Source organism: Ambystoma mexicanum, chromosome 11, assembly GCF_040938575.1.
Source record: "Ambystoma mexicanum isolate Mex_15411 chromosome 11, UKY_AmexF1_1, whole genome shotgun sequence".
Lineage (NCBI taxonomy): Eukaryota > Metazoa > Chordata > Amphibia > Caudata > Ambystomatidae > Ambystoma > Ambystoma mexicanum.
In genome coordinates, this window is record NC_090934.1 from 1168980357 (window position 1) to 1169001037 (window position 20681).

The 20681-nt window shown below is 46.6% G+C and overlaps 1 protein-coding gene across 11 annotated transcripts in view; it reads right to left on the minus strand.

Annotated features, from left to right (window-relative positions):
• The window catches only part of TLN2 (talin 2), a 7472684-nt gene that overhangs the window by 5412130 nt on the left and 2039873 nt on the right, over nt 1–20681 (minus strand). For all 11 annotated transcript variants that reach the window (XM_069624483.1, XM_069624482.1, XM_069624486.1 and 8 more), the window contains one exon: nt 12373–12507. In XM_069624483.1, the coding sequence (XP_069480584.1) occupies nt 12373–12507 (135 nt within the window). The remainder of the gene's footprint in view (nt 1–12372; nt 12508–20681) is intronic.

The window sequence follows — 20681 nt, forward strand, 5'->3', positions numbered from 1 at the left end:
AAGGAAAGACCAGTGAGTTGCCATTTGCTAGGTAACCCTGGGGTGTTCCAAAATAGACCGCTGGCTCAAAACGAAAAAGCCTTTGGGCACAACTCTCATGTTAAGAGAGACCGGGTTGACAAATATTGTAACCACCATTGACAAAGTAAAAAGGGAACAATATTCAATCAAAGTGAATGTAATCTACATAAAGGGAGATTACCTGTAAGAGAAAATTGTAACCAGCATTGCCTAAGCCAAGGAACGGCAATCACAAATGAAAGGGGATACAATTTCCCTAATGTGGGATACCTGAGGGATACCTGTAAAGGAGACATTGTAGATTACCTTAGCAGAAGCTAATTGGTGGTGTAAAAGGAAATAAAACATTACAGGATAAAAACCCTCCTTATAGAAATCATGAAAGGGAGAGAAATGTAATTTGCATTGCCTGTGGCAAACGAATCAGAGTCTGAGGCATTGTCAATGTGTATTGTATCCTTGTGGAAGAAGTTATAAACCCCTTGTTGTTGAAAGTTAAAATACCTATCCAAGAAGCAGTTTTTGATTTACTTTCCCCATTGAGGATTTAAGTGTGGAAAGTTTGAAGCAAACCTCACCACAGAGTACTAGTAGTAGTCATAGTAGTAGTAGTTTTATCCTGGCAGGCGAGTACACCAGCAAATAGACACATAGAGGATAGTCCTGGCGAGTGGACCAGGAAGAAGACAAGGTGAAGTGCTGCAGTCTTGTAGAAGGTTGTGGTGAAAAGAAAGTGGCAAGTCTACTAATGCGTTATGATGAACAGTTGTAAAACCATCCTGACAAAACTGTGTTGCTTATGAAGAAGAAATGTGATTTGAGGAAAAGTGGTTGTTCCTCCAAGAAGAGAATAATTACATTGAATACAGACTTGGTGTGCGAAGACAAAGGGCCTCATTAGAACCTTGCTGGTATCCTGGTGGTAGAGCCACCAGGAAACCAGCAAAGGCTGTTACTGTTTCCGGCACTCGGATTATGATTGCTGTTGGTGCGGTGTAAATCCCTATTCATGGAGTACATTGGACTCCATGAGGGGATATGCCGTCATTACCACCACCGGCAATGAGAGCTGTTATTGCTAGTCGGGGCCCCTGGGTTACCCCCACCTTTTAGCTGGAGGTAAGCCCAGGTGCCCCACTGGCAAACCCGTAGTCGGGAGGTCCGGTAAAGTGGCGGTATACCACGGATACCGGCACTTTTTTACCCGACTGCCCGACTCGGAATGAGTCCCAAAGTCTTTTTGGTTTGTCAAACAGAAGTTAGAGGGAAGTTTAATAATTGTCTTGAAGAGCGAGACATCCTATTTTGAAATAAGATGATCAAATTACCAAGTGAAAGACTCTAGTATTTTAATATCCTGATTTGATCCTGGCGAAAGGGATTCAACCCTGGGTCATGTATTTATGTTTATAACGTTTCTGTTTGAATATAACTGTTATTTTAGGGAGTTTAAACCGCCATATGAATCCTGTATGAGTTTGTTGTATGTATGAGTGTGAGGGACAGATACGTTTAGATTGTAGATCATTTTCCTTTAGCCTCATTTTACATGTAGGGCAATTCTTGTTAGATTAGGGAATGATAGGTGTTTGTCTTACCCTTATTAACAAAATGGCTACTTGTGAGAAAACTATCTACTTGTCCATCTTACATTTCTGACCCCTCACACCTATTAAAGGAGTGCCCAATGGTCATGTATTTGGGATGGAGCACCTGTATAGAGAAACACTAAGGAGATACAAGTTAGCAGGGAAACCATATAGTACTGCAAGTTTCATTGTAAAGGGAGGAAGTGGGAGGGGGGAGCTGTAATGTTTGAAACTAAGGAGTAGCAATGGCTCTCTCAACCTCCCTGTGGGCTCCCTCCATGATAGCCCAGGAGTCCCTAGCCCCCAGAATGTTCCCAACATATTCTAAAGCATTGTAAACCCCTACTGTCTAGGTGTGTTCTTATCTGGGAGGGGAACCTAAAGGCTGTGGCCTTTTCTATCCATCTTGCTGGTCCGATAGCACAGCGAGTAGAGCACTCGCTTTGACAAATGTGCAGAGCCTGCTGACGCAGGTTCAAATCCCGCACCACACATTGTGGGTAATAATAAGCAGCGCTCAGATACCTGAGGGTTCATAGCGCTATATAAATGCTAAATTATTATTATTTATTATTTATCTCCCTCAGGGAACTTCTAAGTGATCCTGTATCTTTTGCCAGCAGACTGATTTCGCCTGGGTTTCTCCGCTGGTCTCTCCCCATCACATGCATATTTTTTTTCTCTCTTCCAACTTCTATTTCTCCCCCTATATCTTCTACACCCCCTTCTGTCTCTAGCTCCACTCCCCTCTTTCTGCCTTAGCTCCTCTCCCAGTCTCTTTTCCACTCTCTCTATGCTCCCCACTCTTCTCCTCTGCTCCCCTCTCCAATCTCTACACACAATCTGAGCTTTGATGTTTTGATCTTATCACACTCTCACCGCTGTTCTCACCCAGCTACCTCCTACTTCACTCTTCACTCACCACTACCCCCTTGCACTCGCTCTATAGCCTCCTACCAAACATACTCTTTATCACTTCCACCCTCTTTCTTTTTTTTTTTTTTATTTGAATTATTGAAACTTTTGAAAAACATGAAAAGGGCATTACAAAACAGCAATCGAAAAAAAGGATCTGCCGGATCATACACATGTTAAGCAATTTCCCACCCTGATACCAAAGCATGAACTTTATTCAAAAAGAATTTTCCTCCCTCCCACGCTCTCCCCGGAACACATTCCCCCCCTCATTCTATATATATTCACATACGTAATCGATATATAGAAAATAGAGTCTTGTTAGGAGCACATTATAACACATCCACTAGATGCACTAGTACAGGTTGTTTGGGCTTGAAGTCCTCTGGGTCATATTGTATGTCTTTTTCAGGAATACAGATTAGAGTGTTCTCCTCAGGGGGGGGGGGTACAACTTTTTGATTTGATGTCACAGTTTACGATTAGTTCCTGGCATGTATTTACAAACGAAATCTTCCCATAACGTGTCACATTGAGTTGATTTTCCATGCAGGGTCGCTGTGATTTTCTCCATGACACATATATTTGATGCTATATTCACCCACTCGGCCTTGCTTGGGGTTTGCTCGGACGTCCATTTGATGACTAAAGCGGCACGGGCCGCTAGGAAAAGGTGGGTCGCTAGACCCTTAATTCTCTTCCTTTCATCCTCGCCTTCTTTGAATCCAAAGAGAACTAATAAGGGGTCTGCAGCCCTCAGGATTCCGTCAAGTCTTTGATCCATCCTAGGACTTCATTCCAGTAAACCTTGATTTTGGGACAAGCCCACCACATGTGCCAATAGTCAGCTATTCCACCACACTTACACCAACACTGTGGGCTTTGTGATTCATACCTTTTAGAGAGTCTGAGAGGGTCATATTGCCATCTGTGTAGTCATTTGATCCCGTGGAGTTTGTATTGACTAGCTATAGAGACTCAGGGTGCAGCTCTACACATCCTTCCCCACATATTCGGATCAATCTCCTCCCTGAGATCCCTCTCCCACCTATCCTTCAAGTGCAACGTGGACCCCCTTCCTGCTTCAACCAATTCTCTATACATGTCCGATATCAAACCTTTCATTTCTGTTCTAGAGTTCAGCAGCTTCTCAAAGGGTGTGAGTTCTCTATCCACCATATCTTTCCATTTAGCCCTTGACAGAGCTCCCTTAATCTGCAGGAAGTGGAAAACAGGCAGGGAGCCCAGCCCGTGGTTCTCACCCAGTTCTACAATCGATATAAATGTCCCGTCCTTCCAAAGCTGACCCGCCCTCTCCAGACGCGCCTCAAACCAGGATTGAAATCTATCTAGGTTAAGAATATTCTCTCGAATACCTGGGGCCCATAGATGACTCAAGGGGGATGGCCATGAAGGTATTCCCTGTATATCCTTTCTCTTTCTCCATATCTCCCAGATGATTCCCAATATCAGGTGATCTCTTATTCTCCTTACTAATTTGTTCCTCGGGACCCATAACCACTCAGAGACCGTTGCCGGGGACAGGTAGTGATTGTCCATGGTGACCCATTGAGGATCTTTGTAATTTCGCAAGTGAGGGATCAAAATTCGGAGCTGGGCAGCTTCATAATACTTCCTCAGGTCTGGTAGTCCCATTCCTCCCTTATCCTTAGGTGCTTTCTTACCCTCCCAGAGAAACTTCAGAACGGCCCTTTTGGCCTCATCAAAGAAGGTATTCGGCATCTGTATTGGGAGCATCTGAAAGGGATAGAGGAAGCGAGGGAGGCACACCATTTGGATCGCATTAAGTCTCCCCATCCATGATATCGTAAGTTTCTTCCATTTGGCTAAGTCAGCGTAAAACTTTTTGAGGAGGGGTGGGTAATTAGCCTTGTAGAGTTTGGTGATGTCTCTTGTGATCTGTATACCTAGATATTTAAACTTGTCCCTTTCCAGGATAAGGCCCAGAGGGGAGAGTCTATCTACTTCTGCTTGGGTGGGCTCATATAGGGGAAATAAGATTGATTTGGCCTCATGGATTTTAAACCCAGAGAGGGTCCCGTACTCTTTAATCAGCTGGATTGCTCTGGGGATGGAGAACATAGGGTTCCAAAATGTGCAAGAGTAGGTCATCTGCATACAAGGCTACTTTATATTCTGTGGCTCCCAGTCTGAGTCCTTCAACCTGGGGGTCGTCTCTCAGTTTCTGGGCAAGGGTTCTACCGAGAGTGCGAAGAGAATTCCAGAGAGGGGCATCCCTGTCGTGTTCCTCTACCTAGCTTGAACCAGCAGGAGTAGTCACCATTGACAAAAACTGAGGCCATGGGAGATGTATACACTGCTTGGATCCCTCCCCTGAATTTCGGGCCTATTCCCACTTTGCGGAGGACAGCCTGCAGAAAGACCCATTCCACCCTGTCGAAGGGCTTTACGGCGTCGGCTGAGAGAAGAGCTTGTTCATTCCTCATGGTTCGAGATGCATTAATCAAGTGCAGGATCTTCCTAAAGCCGACCTGGTCAGTGTGTATTAGACGCCGCATATACGTCTCGAGTCTCAATATGCTAAGATTCTGGTGTATATTTTTGCATCAATGTTTAATAGGGATATGGGGCGATATGATCCACATTGTTTTGGGTTTCGGCCTTCCTTGGGGATCACTGAAACAACGGCCCGTACAAAGGAGTCCAGAGCCCTTCCCGTCTCTAAGATTCCGTTAAAGACTTCTACCATAAGTGGGAGGAGGGAAGAGAGAAAGGCTTTATAAAATCCGGCAGTGTAACCTTCTTCCCGGGGGATTTGCCTAAGGACAGCCTCTTAACCACATTCTTAATCTCATCTTCCGTTATCGGACATTCTAGGGCGCGGCTTCCATCGTATGTTATCCGTGGAATATCTACAGAGGACAGGTATTGATCAGTATCAGACTCTCCAGGTTGGGCCTCTGATCCATAAAGGGTCTCATAATACTTGGCAAAGGCCTCTGGGATGCCTGCGTTAATGGTAGTATAGGTGGTATCTTGGTTCTCTATTTCCAATACTCTTCGCTTCACCCTTTGGGAGCGTAGCCTGGCAGCCAACAGGGAGTCGGCCTTGTCACCTTTGGCATAAAACTTCTGTCTTAGAAGTTGTAATTTATGGGCTATCAGTCCGTGTTCAAGGCAGCGAAGTTCCTCCCTCTTTTTCTTTGCCTCTAGGACCTTTTCTAGCCTTCCATTTCGTCCCTCCTCGCTTCCCCGTCTAGGCAAGAGATCTCAGCTCTGAGTTTATTTTCAATTAAGTTTCTTTCCCTTTTCTTGCTCGCCCCCTCTCTCATCAGAACCCCCCGCCAGGTCGCTTTCCCCGCTTCCCACACTATTAGTTTGGAGACCTCCCCAGTGTTGTTGCTCTTAATATATTCAGTGATCTCAGTTTCCATCTCCGCTTTGAAAATGGGGTCCTTCCAGAGTGTTTCATTACACCACCAGCGGCCTCCTGTCCCAGTCAATGTCAGCCGTGACCGTGTCGTGATCGGACCAGGTGATGGGGACGATATCCGACCTTATTGTTGCATTATGCATTTCCTCCGTCAAGTATATGTAATCAATCCTGGTAAAGGTGTTATGTGGGGCTAAGTAGAAGGTGCAGCCCAGATCTCCGGGGTGGAGTTGTCGTCATATATCCCTAAGCCCATATATATCGAACATATTTGCAACCTCTTTGCGCCCCCCTTCAGTAGGATCCCTCGTTTCAGTTTTTCCCGCTTTCCTATCCAGGTTGGGGTCCACCCACAGATTGAAGTCTCCCCCGAGTATGTGGTGTCCAGTAGCCTTTAATACAATTTTGGGAACTGTTTTTGCTAGAAATTTGGCTTGACCCGCATTGGGGGCGTATATGGTTGCGAGCGTGAGGGTTACCTTTCCTACAGTGCCTGCAACAAGCAGGGGTCGCCCTTCCACATCCCCGCATGTCTTGGAGATCATGAATCCTAGCCCCTTTCTAATGAATATCCCAACTCCTCCCCTTCTCAATGGGCCGGATCCCCAGAATTCTATCCCTGTCCGTGTCCCCAGGAGTTTCCGTTCCTCTCCCTTAGCATATTTAATTTCTTGAAGAAAGAGGATAACTAGTTTTCCCCTACAAAATTCCCGATGTACTGAAGATCTCTTCGTCGGGGAGTTAAGGTCTTTGAAGTTCAGTGTACCTACCCTGAGGAGATCTCCTACCCGTCGGTCTGTATCAACCGCCATTTATGCTTATGTATTTTAGAAGACCCTTCAGCCATAAGTGACACCGTCTCGAAGTGTCGGTTGACCATGCGTGCGTCCCTGCAAGTCTAAGTGAGGATTCTGTTCCCGATCCACCCCCCTTCACCCTTCCTCTCCCCTCTCCCCACCCTTTGCTTCCCTCATCCCTGGTTGATGGCGTCCGGTCGGGATCAGCAAAAAAAGATTTTCCCAACGTCAGACCACCAGTGGGAGCTGTTACCTGATGGCCCGTTTTCGAAAAACATTCTCAATAACATTTGAGCCCCCTCTCTCCCCCCCTTCCCTGCCCCCCAAATAAAAACTCTTTGGAAGGATACATGGCATCTCGTGCAACATCGCCACCTATTGTCAGTAAGTCTCTTGGTCTCCCTTTAGGGAGAAGCATTCAGAGATGCAATGGTTTCCCCAAATCCGAGCCCGATGAGGGTTTTAACCACTCATGGCTCCTCAAGCCATCCGGTCTTGTATATTACTGATCAGTATACTCAGTTCCATTTATCCGATTGCCGTCATCATTTATCTCCTTCAGGTGTGACATTGCCTCGTCTGTATTTCCTCGATCCCTAACTCTCTTCCTCCGTGGGCCCTGGAGTTCCCAATTTCTCCCATTCTGTCCTGTTTCCTCTTGTTCTCCATCTTCTGGGTGCGTTTCCAAAAGTTCTGCATTCGCGTATCTCCCTTTCAGATTTCAATCTTATCTTCCTACCTTCATATTCAAAGGAGAGAGAGAAGGGATAGCCCCACCTATATCGAGTCCCTCGTTCCTTGAGCCACTTCGTAAGGGGGCCACACATTCGCCTTAGGGCCAAAGTCAGCGATGATAGGTCCTGGAAGGTAGTGATTTGCGTTCCGCCAAGGGCAGGTGAGCCTCCAGTCCTGGCTTTCTCCAGAATCCTGGTTTTATCCTGATATCTGTGAAACCTGGCAAGGACGGATCTTGGACTGCCCGCAGGTCCTCCAGCTCTATGTATCCGCTCTGTTTTGGGCTCATCAATCTCTTTGTCCCTTAACAGTATTTTGATGATATCACAGATTGTTTTCCTAAGGTCCCCCTCTGTTTCTCCCTCATGCTCTGGGATACCAAAAAAACAAAGGTTATTTCTCCTCTCTCGATTTTCCAGATCGTCCATCTTCAATCAAAATTCCTCCTCCCTTTGCTCTATCTCCCTTATTCGTAGATCCATCTGGGTTTCAAGGTGTCCATGGAAGCCTGATTGTTTTCAAGACCATCTAGCCTCTCCTCAATCTTGTTCATTTGCTGCGTTATCTTGTCTATTTTGCCGCCAATGTTAGCTCCCATGGTCTTTATCTCATTCAAGAGAGCCGCAATGTCCCCTTTTGTTGCCGCTGCTTCTGTCCCAACGGTATCCATGATCCCTGTATTCGTGTCGGCAGCAGCATGTGATGATGATGTGTAGGCGTACTTGGCTAATTTTGATTTAGCGTCCATGTAATGTTTGTTGTACCGGGTGAGGCACACGTCCCGTTACCGTGTCAGTGGTTGATCCAGATGGTCCCAGAGGGCTTTCAGGAGTAGTTAGGTGTTCTGAGTGTCTGTGTGGACTTAGGTCCGGTTGACAATGTATCAGCCTCCTCGATGAACTCTGAGCAGCTTCCACGTCACAGATAGCATGGGGATGCGTTCGTGGTCCCCTCTACCGTAGTCTCTCACCTCTTGTTCTTATTCTGCTGAGGAGTGACAGAGATCCACCTCAGTACAGGAGAGGGGCTCTCGCGACGCCTTATGTGTGGGAGTCATTGGATCAGATCCTTTAATTCGTGCTTTCCCTCTGGATGTGGCTGGTTTGCAGCAGGGAGTCGTGGGGACGGGACTCGTGCTGGAGGTGTGGGGGACGGCCCTTAATCTGGTGCACTGGTTGGTGCCTGTGTGTTGGGCCAAATTGGAGGCCTTTCCTTCTACCTCTTGTGTAAGGGCAACTCTGTCACGTATCCAGGGTGCAGCCTTCCCTTAGTCGGTTCCACCGAGGCACATGTAAGGATGGGACAATGGCGGGGGGGATATGCACCCCCTTCTGGTGCTCCTGTGATGTCACTGGGCAACACTGTAAAGAGTGCGAGGAATGTCAGGTGTCTCTGAGTCACCAGATGAGCTGCCTTTCTTCCGTAGTTTGCTCCCTCTATCTGTTATGATTTTCAAATTCAGAGAGGATCTCCATGCTGCACGTTATGTGGTACTCTCAATCCAAGGTATCTTGGCTCCAGGTGAGTGATTTGGGATGTCTTCAGAGGATTGCTAGGGGTCAGGGGTGTGCACCCCCCAATTTCATTAGATGACCTCTGGGGCTAAGAAGCTGTAGTGCTTCAATTGGATTGCCCTCTTATGGTAGCCCAGCTGGAGAGGTAGGCAGCACCATATAGCACTGAGGGAGGCTCTCCTATCTCCTCCCTTACCGTTTCTCAGGGCGTGATCTGTGGTGATTCCCAGGCGTTCTATGGAGAGTATATTTTATCCCAACTGTAAGGGTGCAGCGGCACCAACTTCCTGGAAGGTGCTGTTGTAGCGACGTTATTTTGTGGGGGGTGAAGTTGCTTGCTTCCAAACGCTGATTGTCACTCCTCTGACCCTGGGGAGCGGGCGTGTGTGTGCGCACCAGGCATTCAAGATGGGTGAGGTTTCAGTTGTGCACTCCCCTATCTGCTGTAGATAGTCTTCCCGTTAAGGCGATAGTCTTGTGTGTTGCCACCTTACGTGTACATTTGGTGCACAGTTCCCGGTGTGATGGTTAGAGTACACTGTGAGAGGGAGCACCACTAAAAGTGCACTTCTGCTTCCAAAATAAAAATGACCCTTTTTGTCGCTGGACTGAGTGGGGGGATGCAGTGTTGTCTGTTGGCTAGATGTGCCCGGGTGAATTCGGGGAGTTTAGCAAACCAATGAGGGCAAGTAGCGATGACTCACTGTGTCCTTGCTCCGGTCGTATCAGGCCAACAGCAAGGACGATGTGGCTGATTCTTTCCGACAGGGTCCTCCCGTAGCAATCTCTTCACGCGCCGCACCAGAATCCCCGGGGGGTGCGCAGCATGGAACAGGCTGAGCCATAGAGGCGGCCGGGGGTCGGCCGAGCGCACTGGATGCCTTCTCAATGCCACTAAGCTCCGTGGAGCAATCAGGCCGGTGGCAGGTGTCTGCCAATTCACGGGGGCACAGTGGTTGCGTGCGACCCGAGCCGGAGGATCCTCCAGGCAGGCCGTTCAGTCATGGGGATGTGGGGCTGGGCTAAGGGCCGCCACGGGGCTCGTCATGTTGGCTTCCAGGATTCCACGCCACAATTTCTCCTTCTATGTGCAGCTGGAGTCACGACCCGGCAATGCCGAACGGGCCGTGAAGCTGGGTCTCCGGGTGTCCTTCAGAGAGACTCCCGCACAACACCGCAGAGCTGAGGAGTGTTTCTTCCGAGTCGACGGTGAGCCAGCGGTGGTTTTGCTTTCGACCAGCCGTTGCTCCTGGTGCTGATATAGTCAGACGACGATTTCTCCAGGATTAAAGCTCTGTTTTTCTTCTATTTTTTTAGACGTGTGGGGGGCACCTTCCCACATCACTGGTTCATTTTTCATCTGTGGGGTGGGCCCAGAAGTGGGGGCTCAAATGCACTTCATGGAACTCAGAGTCAGAGCTCACACGGAAGAAGAGCTCATCCGTGAACCCACTGGTGGCCAGTCTCCACCCTCTTTCTATAACACCTACACTTTTTCGACTCTCTTTCTTTCTCTCTTTCACACCCTCAGTGTACTACACTATACTCCACCAGTACCAGTGTCTCTCACACACAGTACCTTACACTGCACTCTCTCAATGCACTAACAAAGCCTGCTCAGCACTCCACTTTACCATCCACCCTTTACCTGGTCTCTTGATCTGCCACCACTCCACCTGATCACCTTTTAATCTCATCCACACTGGTTGGGCTGTTATAAGCCAACCTTCCAACATTCTTCCCAGCTCCCACTGTTCTACCTCCCGGGTTGTAACCTGAGGATCTTTAGGTGTTTTTGACTACGATTCCCATGTTCCCACCACCATGGACTATGCTGGCTGAGGGGAGATGTAATCCAAAACATCTGAAAAGCCAAAGGTTGCAGATCCTTGGGCTACCTTGCCACATTTGCTCCACTTGGCCAATCACTTGTTAAACTATCCATCTGGGGGATGAGCCGTCTCCTGAAAGGCTTTAAGAAAGACTTTAGCCAGCCCCCTATTCAATCTCCATTTGTAGAGTGGCAGGCATGTGCTCAGGCTGCTTGTTTTCCTTGTGTGTTTCTCCATGCGCTGGTGAGTATCCTTTCCAATTGGGGTTGGGGGAGATTTTCTGTGTCTCCCATCTACCTTGCAATTTCTTATTTATTTATTTATTGGGCATTTGTATGGTGCTTATACACAAGTGTTTCCAGGCACCACAAGACAAAAATTGGGGTGGGAAATATAGGAAAAAGAAACAATGGTAACAAGGTACAGCAATAACAAAGGGACGATTATAGTGGTCTTGCGGCAATCCTAACGTGCAAGTGCAAAGAACAAAGTTTAAAAAGTGCAGGGGGGGTGAGGTAGCGGTAGAAGTGCAGGATTAGGAGGCCCAGAGGGGATGGGCAAGCACTATAAGGGGCCATGAGGGCAAGTGCCTGGGTAACAAGGGGATAGGAATGGAAAACAAGTGCAATGGACAAGGTGGAACAGATTAAGGCTAGTCAGGGGAAGGGTGACCGAGGGGAAGGGATGCTGGGAGGGAGACTGGTCAAGTGAAGGCGTGGCCCCTGTTTGACTCAGAAGGGACCAAACACCAGTCACAGCTGCAGATGGGTAATTAGCAAGGGAGTGGGAAGAAAGAGGAGAAAAGGAAGGTCTTGAGCAGCTTCCGGAACTTAAGAAGATCCGGCTCAAGTATGATGGGGGCAGGTAGCCAATTCCAGAGAGAGAAGTCTGCAGAGGAAAGGGATCTACCTCCCACTTTCTGCTTGGAGAAACGCCTGATCTGCCGAGAGTTAGAGCTAGACGACCGGAGAACTCTTGAAGGGAAGTATTTGGGGGAGAGAAAGCTGGATGTAGAGAGATCCCAAGCCCCATAGTGCCTTGTGCTTTCTCTTCGTCTGTTTTCTGTTACCCCATCAACCCCTTGGAATCAGTCTGAGGTTGGTAGGACAGGTGTCTGGTGTCTCATCAATTTGGCAGAAAACAACCCAATCCATTGCAGTTTTCTACTCCATTTCCCTGGTTGAAGTCAGAGTTTTCTGGGTCACACACAGGTGCTTTTTGGCAGTTGAGGTTCTAAAAAAAAAAAAAAAACACTCTAACCAGAGAGAGCCTGGGCGGCATTGTGAAAAGGACAGTGGTACCAGCAATCATTACAAAGCACAGTGAGGGGGGTAGGGACTGGGACCCCATCTCCCTCACCCCACTTCTGAGAGTGGTCCCCGTTCCCCTCTGACAAGATCATGACCCAACCCCCATCACAAGCACTAGGAAATTCTATTTTGAGTTGCAACTTGCACAATATGACAGCCACATTTCTGACATTGGAGCAACCTCTAGCTCACCTCCTCAAAAAGTCCAATTCCAGACATTCAGAGATCTTGTGGGACAACTTACCTTCTGAGTTGCAGTTCTCAGCTCTGCTAAGCTGGTAGCAAGGTTTTTGGTGCACTGACTAAGTTGCATTGCTGCGGCTTGGTCACTGACTGTGGGTACAGCAGCTTTTGCAGAAACCACCATCTTACTGCCAGGCTAAATTAAAGATATAATTAAAAGCAAAATAATTACTTTTATCTAAATTCACACCAAGCTCGATCAATCACAAAAACATATATTCATAACAAAACTTTGATTTTGCTAACATTTGCAAGTGCCTTGCTATTCTTTGGATTGGGGGTTATAGTTGCAGGAGAGGGTGTTTACACACATACATTCAGAACTTGCTGATCATATAGCCAACCCACACATCCATCCCACAATTCAGTATTCCACCCTAGAATTATTTGATATTTCTTGATAATACATTACCTGTGTATGTGATGCCTTCTACTCTTCACTTAATGACATGCCTGCATTTTCTTATGCTATGCTATGCTATGCTATGCTTCTAGACCTGCTAGGATCCTTGTCACCCAACGGTACAATATAAGAGTATCCCTTGTGAAATTGGGTATCTACGTGTAGTGAAAAAACATTTGCAAATGGTTCATATGACACCCTCAGTCTTGCTATGATTATTTGCACTCTGCCAAACAAGGAAAGCGTATCTCTGATGTTACCGTCACCTTCTTTGTCCTCTAAAAGTGCATGTTAATCCACCAAATTACGCAAATGTACTTGTATCTACAGCTGCATGACCCACAATTTTATTAAATCAGATTGGACCTATACTGATCCCCCGCTAAAATCTCACAGACATGAGTTATCGCGGATCCCCACACATACACCCATGTGGAAATACACTATATTGATGGACGTGAAACCGAAAACCAGCAATTATCTTAGCTATTCACACTGTAACTATGTAAATTGCGACCTGCACTATTACTGTGGTGCCCAGTTCTGGTAAGAGATAGATTACTATGTTGCTGCTATGTTATGGACTCTCCCAGTGCAATGTAATCTTCATTCCCTCCTTGTCAAAATGTACAATGGACTGAAATGTACAACACTTTTTAGTGTTTTTATTCACTGACATTATCATCATGTAACGGTGTGTGATGCAGAATTATGGAGTAGAGCACACTCAGACTAACCCTAGCACTACACGACTATACTACGGTAGAATAGAAAAAAAAATATTAACTAGACGGATGAGATATTTCAGAAAGAATACTTTTTTATCTTGTAGAGAACAACATGTTTATAGATGTGTTTTGTTTTAAACTAAATGTCACATTTCACAATTGTGACAGTGCAAGGTACATCTTCATAAAATGGTATCACAAGGGAGGGACACTCAGATGTTGAACCAACTGCACCTGTCTATAATATAACTCAGAGGATAGCTCAGGGGCAATGTACTCCCCTTGGAAGCTAGACAACTCGTTCCCTTTGTACGCGCTTAGAAACCTCTGGGTATTAAGCGCATGATAAATAACCAATTACAATATACATCAATCAGAAAGTACAATACTTGCAGTGCAATCTGCTGCTGGTGATAGCCCCAGTTGGGTCCCTGTGCCCAATTGGGATCCTGAAGACAATTGAATGTGAATTATGGCACTTTCACACTGCACTGATTAAGTCAACTTAGAGCATGATCAGGATCTTCCCCTTTCTACCTTTTTACGTACAGTGCCTCTAAACCGTATTGACGGCAGAATCACTCATACAACAGGTACCTACTTTACCATCATTCATTTGGCATATATTGGTGGCGGTTGGGGGCAACTCATCCATTTAGCGTACATGGGCTCTTTTATATATGTTTAATTTCCCTTTCTTACAGAAATATAGCGCCACAATTATTAAATGTGTGGAGCTAATCACGGTCTAAGGCACTTGTTTGGCACCCATTGGTGGCGTTTGGGGACAACCCATTTAATTAGTGTATACAGGTTTATATATGCGTGTGTCCCATTCCTTCCTTTTCAGAAATATAGCGCCGTAATTACCAAACGTGCAGAGCTATTTATGGTTCAAGGTACATATATTTTTTATATTTTGTCATTATACTCGCCATTCTTTCTTATCATTGTCAAATTGTGCACAATGGACCAGGGGACACCTATGGCACCTTGGTCCAAGTCTTTTTAATATCAGGCTCCAGTCAAATCGAAGCCTCATGCTATTGAAATTCTAACTCAAATTTAAGGGTGACGTACCCTTGCGACCTCCAGGAGAGGCATAGACGTGGGTAATTTCAAGGGGAGAATAATTAATCCCCCAATTCACACGTTAAGAAATTATAGAGAACTCTTAAATTAGTTCCCAGCAGTTACTAGGTTAACACGGTTGGGTCAGTAAAGCCCTGCATGCACCAGAACGTGGTGGAATGTTCACTTACACACCCAGCATGCAGATGCATGGGCACTAAGGGTGTGGCAACGGCCCAGGTCGCAATTTAACATTAATAACTGGATTTGATAAAGATTTGTAATTTATGTAAAAACAATAATTGTTTCTTTTGTGTCTCCTTTGTCTTATCTTTGTGTGTTGGTATACATTGTGCCTATGCAACTTTATTTTAAACATGGTCTTTTTTATCTTCAATCTTGTTATTTGTTGGTGGCAAATTGTCAATTCTTACAACTCACTGCGATTTTCAATTGAACTATATACCCTGTTCTTGACAAAAGTGTTTATATCTTGGTATATTGCCGATATGGTGTTATACATCAATTATGGTGTGAACTGGTATCTCTATGAATTTATGGAACTGTTTTGAAATGGGAATCTTTTGTTGTATATACTTATACCTTATGTAATCATTTTAGTTTTACATTGGTGGTCATGTGATACCAAATCAGCCTGGGAAACACCAAGGTTGAAACATGCGTCAGCTGTTTATCTCGATTAAAAAACAGTTTGGGCAATCAGTGCAGTGATAGTGCAATAATTAAATAAGATGGCATTATATATCTGTTAGTGTGTGACAGGTTCAGGTGATTGACCCCATGAGGAGGAAGAGGGACCCCCTTCCAGCTTGGGGCTAGAGGCCTACCAGGGTCCTTTCCAGAGCCAGTCCTACCAGATAGGTGGTGTGAGGGAGTTGGGAGGGCCCAGTCTCTGCTCCCCCTGCATGTACTGTGTTGAAAGAATATGGTGCCACTGTCAATATCGCCAAACCTCTCTGCAGTAGTTTGTCTCAAAGAACTACAAAGACTAATATGCTTTGCCACTGCCAGAACCGAGAGACCAGTGGTCTTCCAAACGATTGCATAGTACCAGCTAACTGCGCTGATGCAAAAACATTTACCACAGAAGTGGAAGAACAGCAAGCAGGCCAAGCACAACAGAATCTAGACACAAAACCAGAATTTAGATGCCTCGCAAAAGAAGGGGAGGGGGCAAAAAAGGGCTTATCAAGACTTTCTACGTGAAAGCCAGTCCAGGAAAAAGAGCAGCAGTAGTCTCACCTGCTCTGTCAGGTGGGGACCCAGATCCTTAAAGGGTGGGTAGAGTATAGGAACAGGAAAGGAGGGATATAATGGTCTGGCACATGAAGAGCAGAGTGGGCGGGGCTCGGGTGTGGTCAGGAGGAGAGGAGGTGGACACAGAGACCAGGCAGAGGAAGGACAATGAAGCAGAATAATGAAGAGATTGTGGAAAACAATTACATGTGAGATGTTGGTGTTGAGTGAGGGTGGTACCAGATTGTAGGAGTGAGGCTGTGAGTGATTTAGTGTTTGCTTGGTTGAGTGAAAAAAAGGTTAAGAGCAGGGTGAGGGGAAGAGGGAAGAGAAGAGCGAGGGGAGAGAAGAAAGAGGAGAGAAGAGAAAGAAGAGAAGAGAGTGGGGAGACGGGAGAGGGGAGAGGTGTGAGAAAGGAGTGCAGAAAGGAATGTAGAAAAGACATTGGAGAAGGTGGAGAGAGGGGAAGGGATGAGAGCAGAGGGTGTGAATATCAGAGGGGCAGACGAGAAAAGTGGGTGGCGATAAAGAAGGAGAAGCAGAGTGGGAGAAAGTAGAGCAAGAGTAGAATAATGTGAAGAGTAGGAACATCAGGGAAAGGATAAAGTGAGTGAGAGGAGTGAAAGGAGCTGGGTGCATTCAGAGGCACAATATTGGCAAATCTTTACAAGCTGATCAGGGGAGTAGTTGGATATGGAACTGTGACAAATCGAGAGTATTCGTCCCTTTTCCCCCAGGGGGAGCCACCCCCTGTGAGGCTGGGGAGATGAGCCCGCTCTGCAAGACCCTCCCCACGGGTCTGAGCAAGTGGGACCTCAGGGGCTCCCCCTTAGGGGACAAGGACTCCCATTCCCAAGGGGAACTCCATTTGAAAAACACTTTATCTGCATGCATGGGACTACCTTATGCTAAAAACACTGCCTTCCTTCTGTTTGGCTGTAGACAATGTTGACACAAGCAAGCCATGGAAAGGAGAAGAAAATACCTCTTTAACAAAAGGTTGATATGAAATTGAGACGAGAAGGCACAGAGAGAGCAGAGAGAACGGTATGCAGGGGAAGCCTCCTTGCATCAGAGCGTTTTGTGAGAGGTGGAGCCAAGCAGGGTCGCAGAACCCTCAACACTCCGAGAAGTACAGCCATCGATACGCTGGTGGGCTGGAGTAACTGGTGTCAAAGACAATAATGATGAGGATCGTGTAAGGGAGACATGGTATCACAAGTATGACACTGACTCAAAGGATATCATTTGTAAAACCTCTTTTGAAGTTTCAATGGGGATGGAAAAACTCCTACTTTGTCTCCTACAGCTCAGATGGGAGTAGTCTCAACCATCAAATAATTAATAAAACAGTCCTAGTCAGGCTTTGTCAAATCAAAATGGCCTATACTAACAAAACCTAATGCCTGGCATATATGTTGTATAAAAAACATGAAAAGGGGAATATATATGCAAAGGAAAGTCAGTGTTCAAACGTAAAGAATAAATGTGGCTGAGTCAGCTCTCTTCCCCATGTTGGACAGCACGGAATAAGGCAGTCCCTATAGACAAGATGACACACTCTGCCTAAGGCTCTTAACACGAAGCAGTTCAAGATGCGGATCGAGGCCCGCCTGGCCCTCCACGTTAAAGTCTTGCTTTCCAAGTTCCAGAATGCAGTTCACAAAAACAGTTCACGTTGGTCCCCCTCTGTCAAGCACAGACCTCTTTACAAAGCAAAAACAAAACACTTGCAGGGGTTCCCTTTCCCAAGCTTAATTCACCTTGTTTAGGGTTTCCCTTCCCCTAAACATTTACACCTTCAGTCTCTTTTATTGGGGCTCAGACCATTTCCTGATGTCAAAGACTTTCGAATGTGCGTAGCTTTCTCTACAGACTTCCACAGGACCACTGCGACTTTCCAGTTTTCAATTTACACTCCTGTGTTATTTGCCCCAGTGTTTCCTGGTCTGGGTAGTTCACTGTATTATGCACCAAAGTTCAAAGTTCACCTTTTCCTCTTTCCCCTTGTCTCGGGGTCAATATCAATCACCTTGTTTTTACAGTTCATTCACTTTATCACTACCACCTTTTTACCTTTTACCGAGACTTTCGAATGGGCTACCTCCTTTTCACCGGACCACTCTGTTACTCAGTAACACTGACCTGCCAGCTATCGTTACTTCAAAGTTCATTCGCAGGTCTGCCTTTCTTCGCATCTCATTCACACGCATGCAGCCTTCAATCGTGTGATATAATGTTGCCACTTCAATCTTTCTTTAGCACACACCAGTCTCTCACATCGCTTGCCAATTCACTGGCTCTGTGCATTTCTTATTTCATTCAGTTTAGAGTCAAGGTTAGTACCAGAGGCTTGTCCTCGCCTCCCCAACTCGGTCGTTCACCCTGGAGGTTCGCTGGCATCCTTGAAACACAATGCAGCCATCTTGTTTGGGATTCAGCCTTCTCCACGTGTCTTTTGTGGCCTTTTGGAGGCAACAACCTCCTAGAGGGAATTCCTGGGTTTCTCCATCCGTTGCTCTCATCCCTCGGTCCGTTGCTCTGCTCCAGTAGGTTCGCCTTAGCCCCGGAAGTTCTGCTCTTACTTGTTTTCCACCTTGCTCAGAGTGTGTCTCTAGGTCTCACCTTTTATCCGTGTGGGGAGAGCTAATTGGTATCAGATGTATGTGCTTAGAGTCAAGTGCCTGACTTTGCTTGACCCAATTAGCGGGACATGTCCAATGCAATGTATACAAGTTATCATTTTTACTCTCATTCACCCTCTTCCTCAGCCCTGTGTCTGTGTGGAAAGGGGAGGGGGTTGGGGTGGGAGTTGGATCATCAGCGAATCCCATTAAATAGGAGGGATCATGGGTAGAGGAAAGGGAGGAATACTGCGTCTCACCATTGGCTGCCTCATCCCCACTCCCTGAAGACCCCTCACCCAGGTGGATCCTCCCGCACTGGTCCACCCATAGGAACTGGATCCAAAAACGATGGCTATATTCTGGCCACCTGGATGATCCCTGAGGACTAGCGGGTGAGACACCCTTTGATTTCTCACAAGGACACAGTATATTAACAGGTGGAAAGAGTTACAAGAACTCATAAATCAGACACGCTGGTCTTATCTAAAGAGATCATAAAGAGACTTTTACATTTAGAAGAGTGGGATCCAATGAAGAAACCCTGAGCAGAAGCCACAAGACAAACAGGCAAAGGGGAGGCCATTCGAACAGAGACATTCTTTTGGCCCAGTTTAGCTATTGGTTATTAGCGGTAGGGATAGGTGGCTGTAGTTTTGGATTGAGGACATTTTTCATTTATCGACTTCCTGATGACAGACGAGGACCTTAAATTTAGATAGTCAGGCAGTGAAATACCCTACAGCGATAGGGCGGAATAGGTCTTTTTTCTTTATTCTTGAATTAAAAGAAGTTCAACTGTCCAAGTCCTTTTTTCGACCCGCTACTGAACCCATCAGAAGAACCCGTAGGGAGGCTGACAGAGAAGGCCATGGCCTTTAGGCCCTCAAAGTAGGCAGTGGTTAGATAGTAGGGGTTACCTATCACTTGTTACCACTGGGGTTAGAGATGCCTGGGCTAGGGAAGGGGGGAGGACGAGAGAGGGATGTCCACCAGTATACATCTGCACACAGAGCATTATATTGAACAATCTGCACATCTTATATTGGTTCAAAATAAATACCTTTGATTCCAAGATGGCGGCCGGAGAGGACATGTGTGAGCGTCTCACCCCTCCGTGCCGCAACAAAAGAAATACAGATTTGCAACATGGCATGAAATAACAAACAACTCCTTCATACGGACAGTAGGGAAAGGAGGAAGCACCTTTCCTAGTAACCAAGAAATGCGCGGCAGAGTACTAAATAAACATATTCCCCCGACAAGGAGAACACGCCAATACGCAGCACGTCAGCCGGGAACAAGAAAGTAGGAGGACCGAAGCGATGCTGTACCAGAGGCACGGCAAAGGCTTGCTCAGTGAGGAAGCAAGCCTTACAAGAGCAGATGCGAAGGAGCAGGAAATAACTGGGATGGCGCCGGTGGCAAGCAGCATTGCGTGGTGGCCTCGCAGGAGTGGAAGAGCCCATCGCACTTGGGGCCAGGCCGTCAAGTCAAAAGGACGATTCCCGCTCCGGGAAGCAGACTCCCCAGAAAAGAGTAACAGAGGGGCCGTTCCCCCTTCACCCCTCGCCCGAGGCTGAAGAGATCAAAGCACCGGTGAGTGCACAGCGAGAGAATGCTTTCGGTGTGCGGAGGAGAGGAGGAGGAGCTTGGCCATAAGAACAGTAGGGATAAGAGACTGGAGCCCTGATTATCTCAGGATCTAAATCAGGGGGAGGAGGATCAAGGAGAAGAAGGCCCTTTACAATAAGCAGATAAGGTGGGGGGAGATTATACCCCTTCAAGACAAGTTAGACCAACTTGAGGATTAGGTCCATACAGGTGAGGCAGAAAAATATTGGGAAAAAGGAACTTCAGGAGGGTGAAAAACAAAGAAAAAACCACGGCGCAGGGGGATCCCCCCCATTCATACCACCGCCCCCCCTCATGGACCAAATAGGAAGCATGGAGTAGAAGGTGGTTAAAACTAGAGAGGGGAGGCTCTAGAGAACCAAGTTAAATAAGAGAGATGGGGGAAAGAGACCACAATACCAAGGAAAACCCCCTCCCCCAGGCACCAGAAAACAACCAGAGATGGCCAGCATTGTTAAATGAATTTGTAGCATCCTCCCGATCCACAAGAGCAACAGAAAAACACACTAGAAACAAGAGGGGCTCTTTGCAAGAACCCGGCTCAGTTCTCAGATGTCCAAAACAAGGGTGAAAGCGGCATTAACGTCCCAAC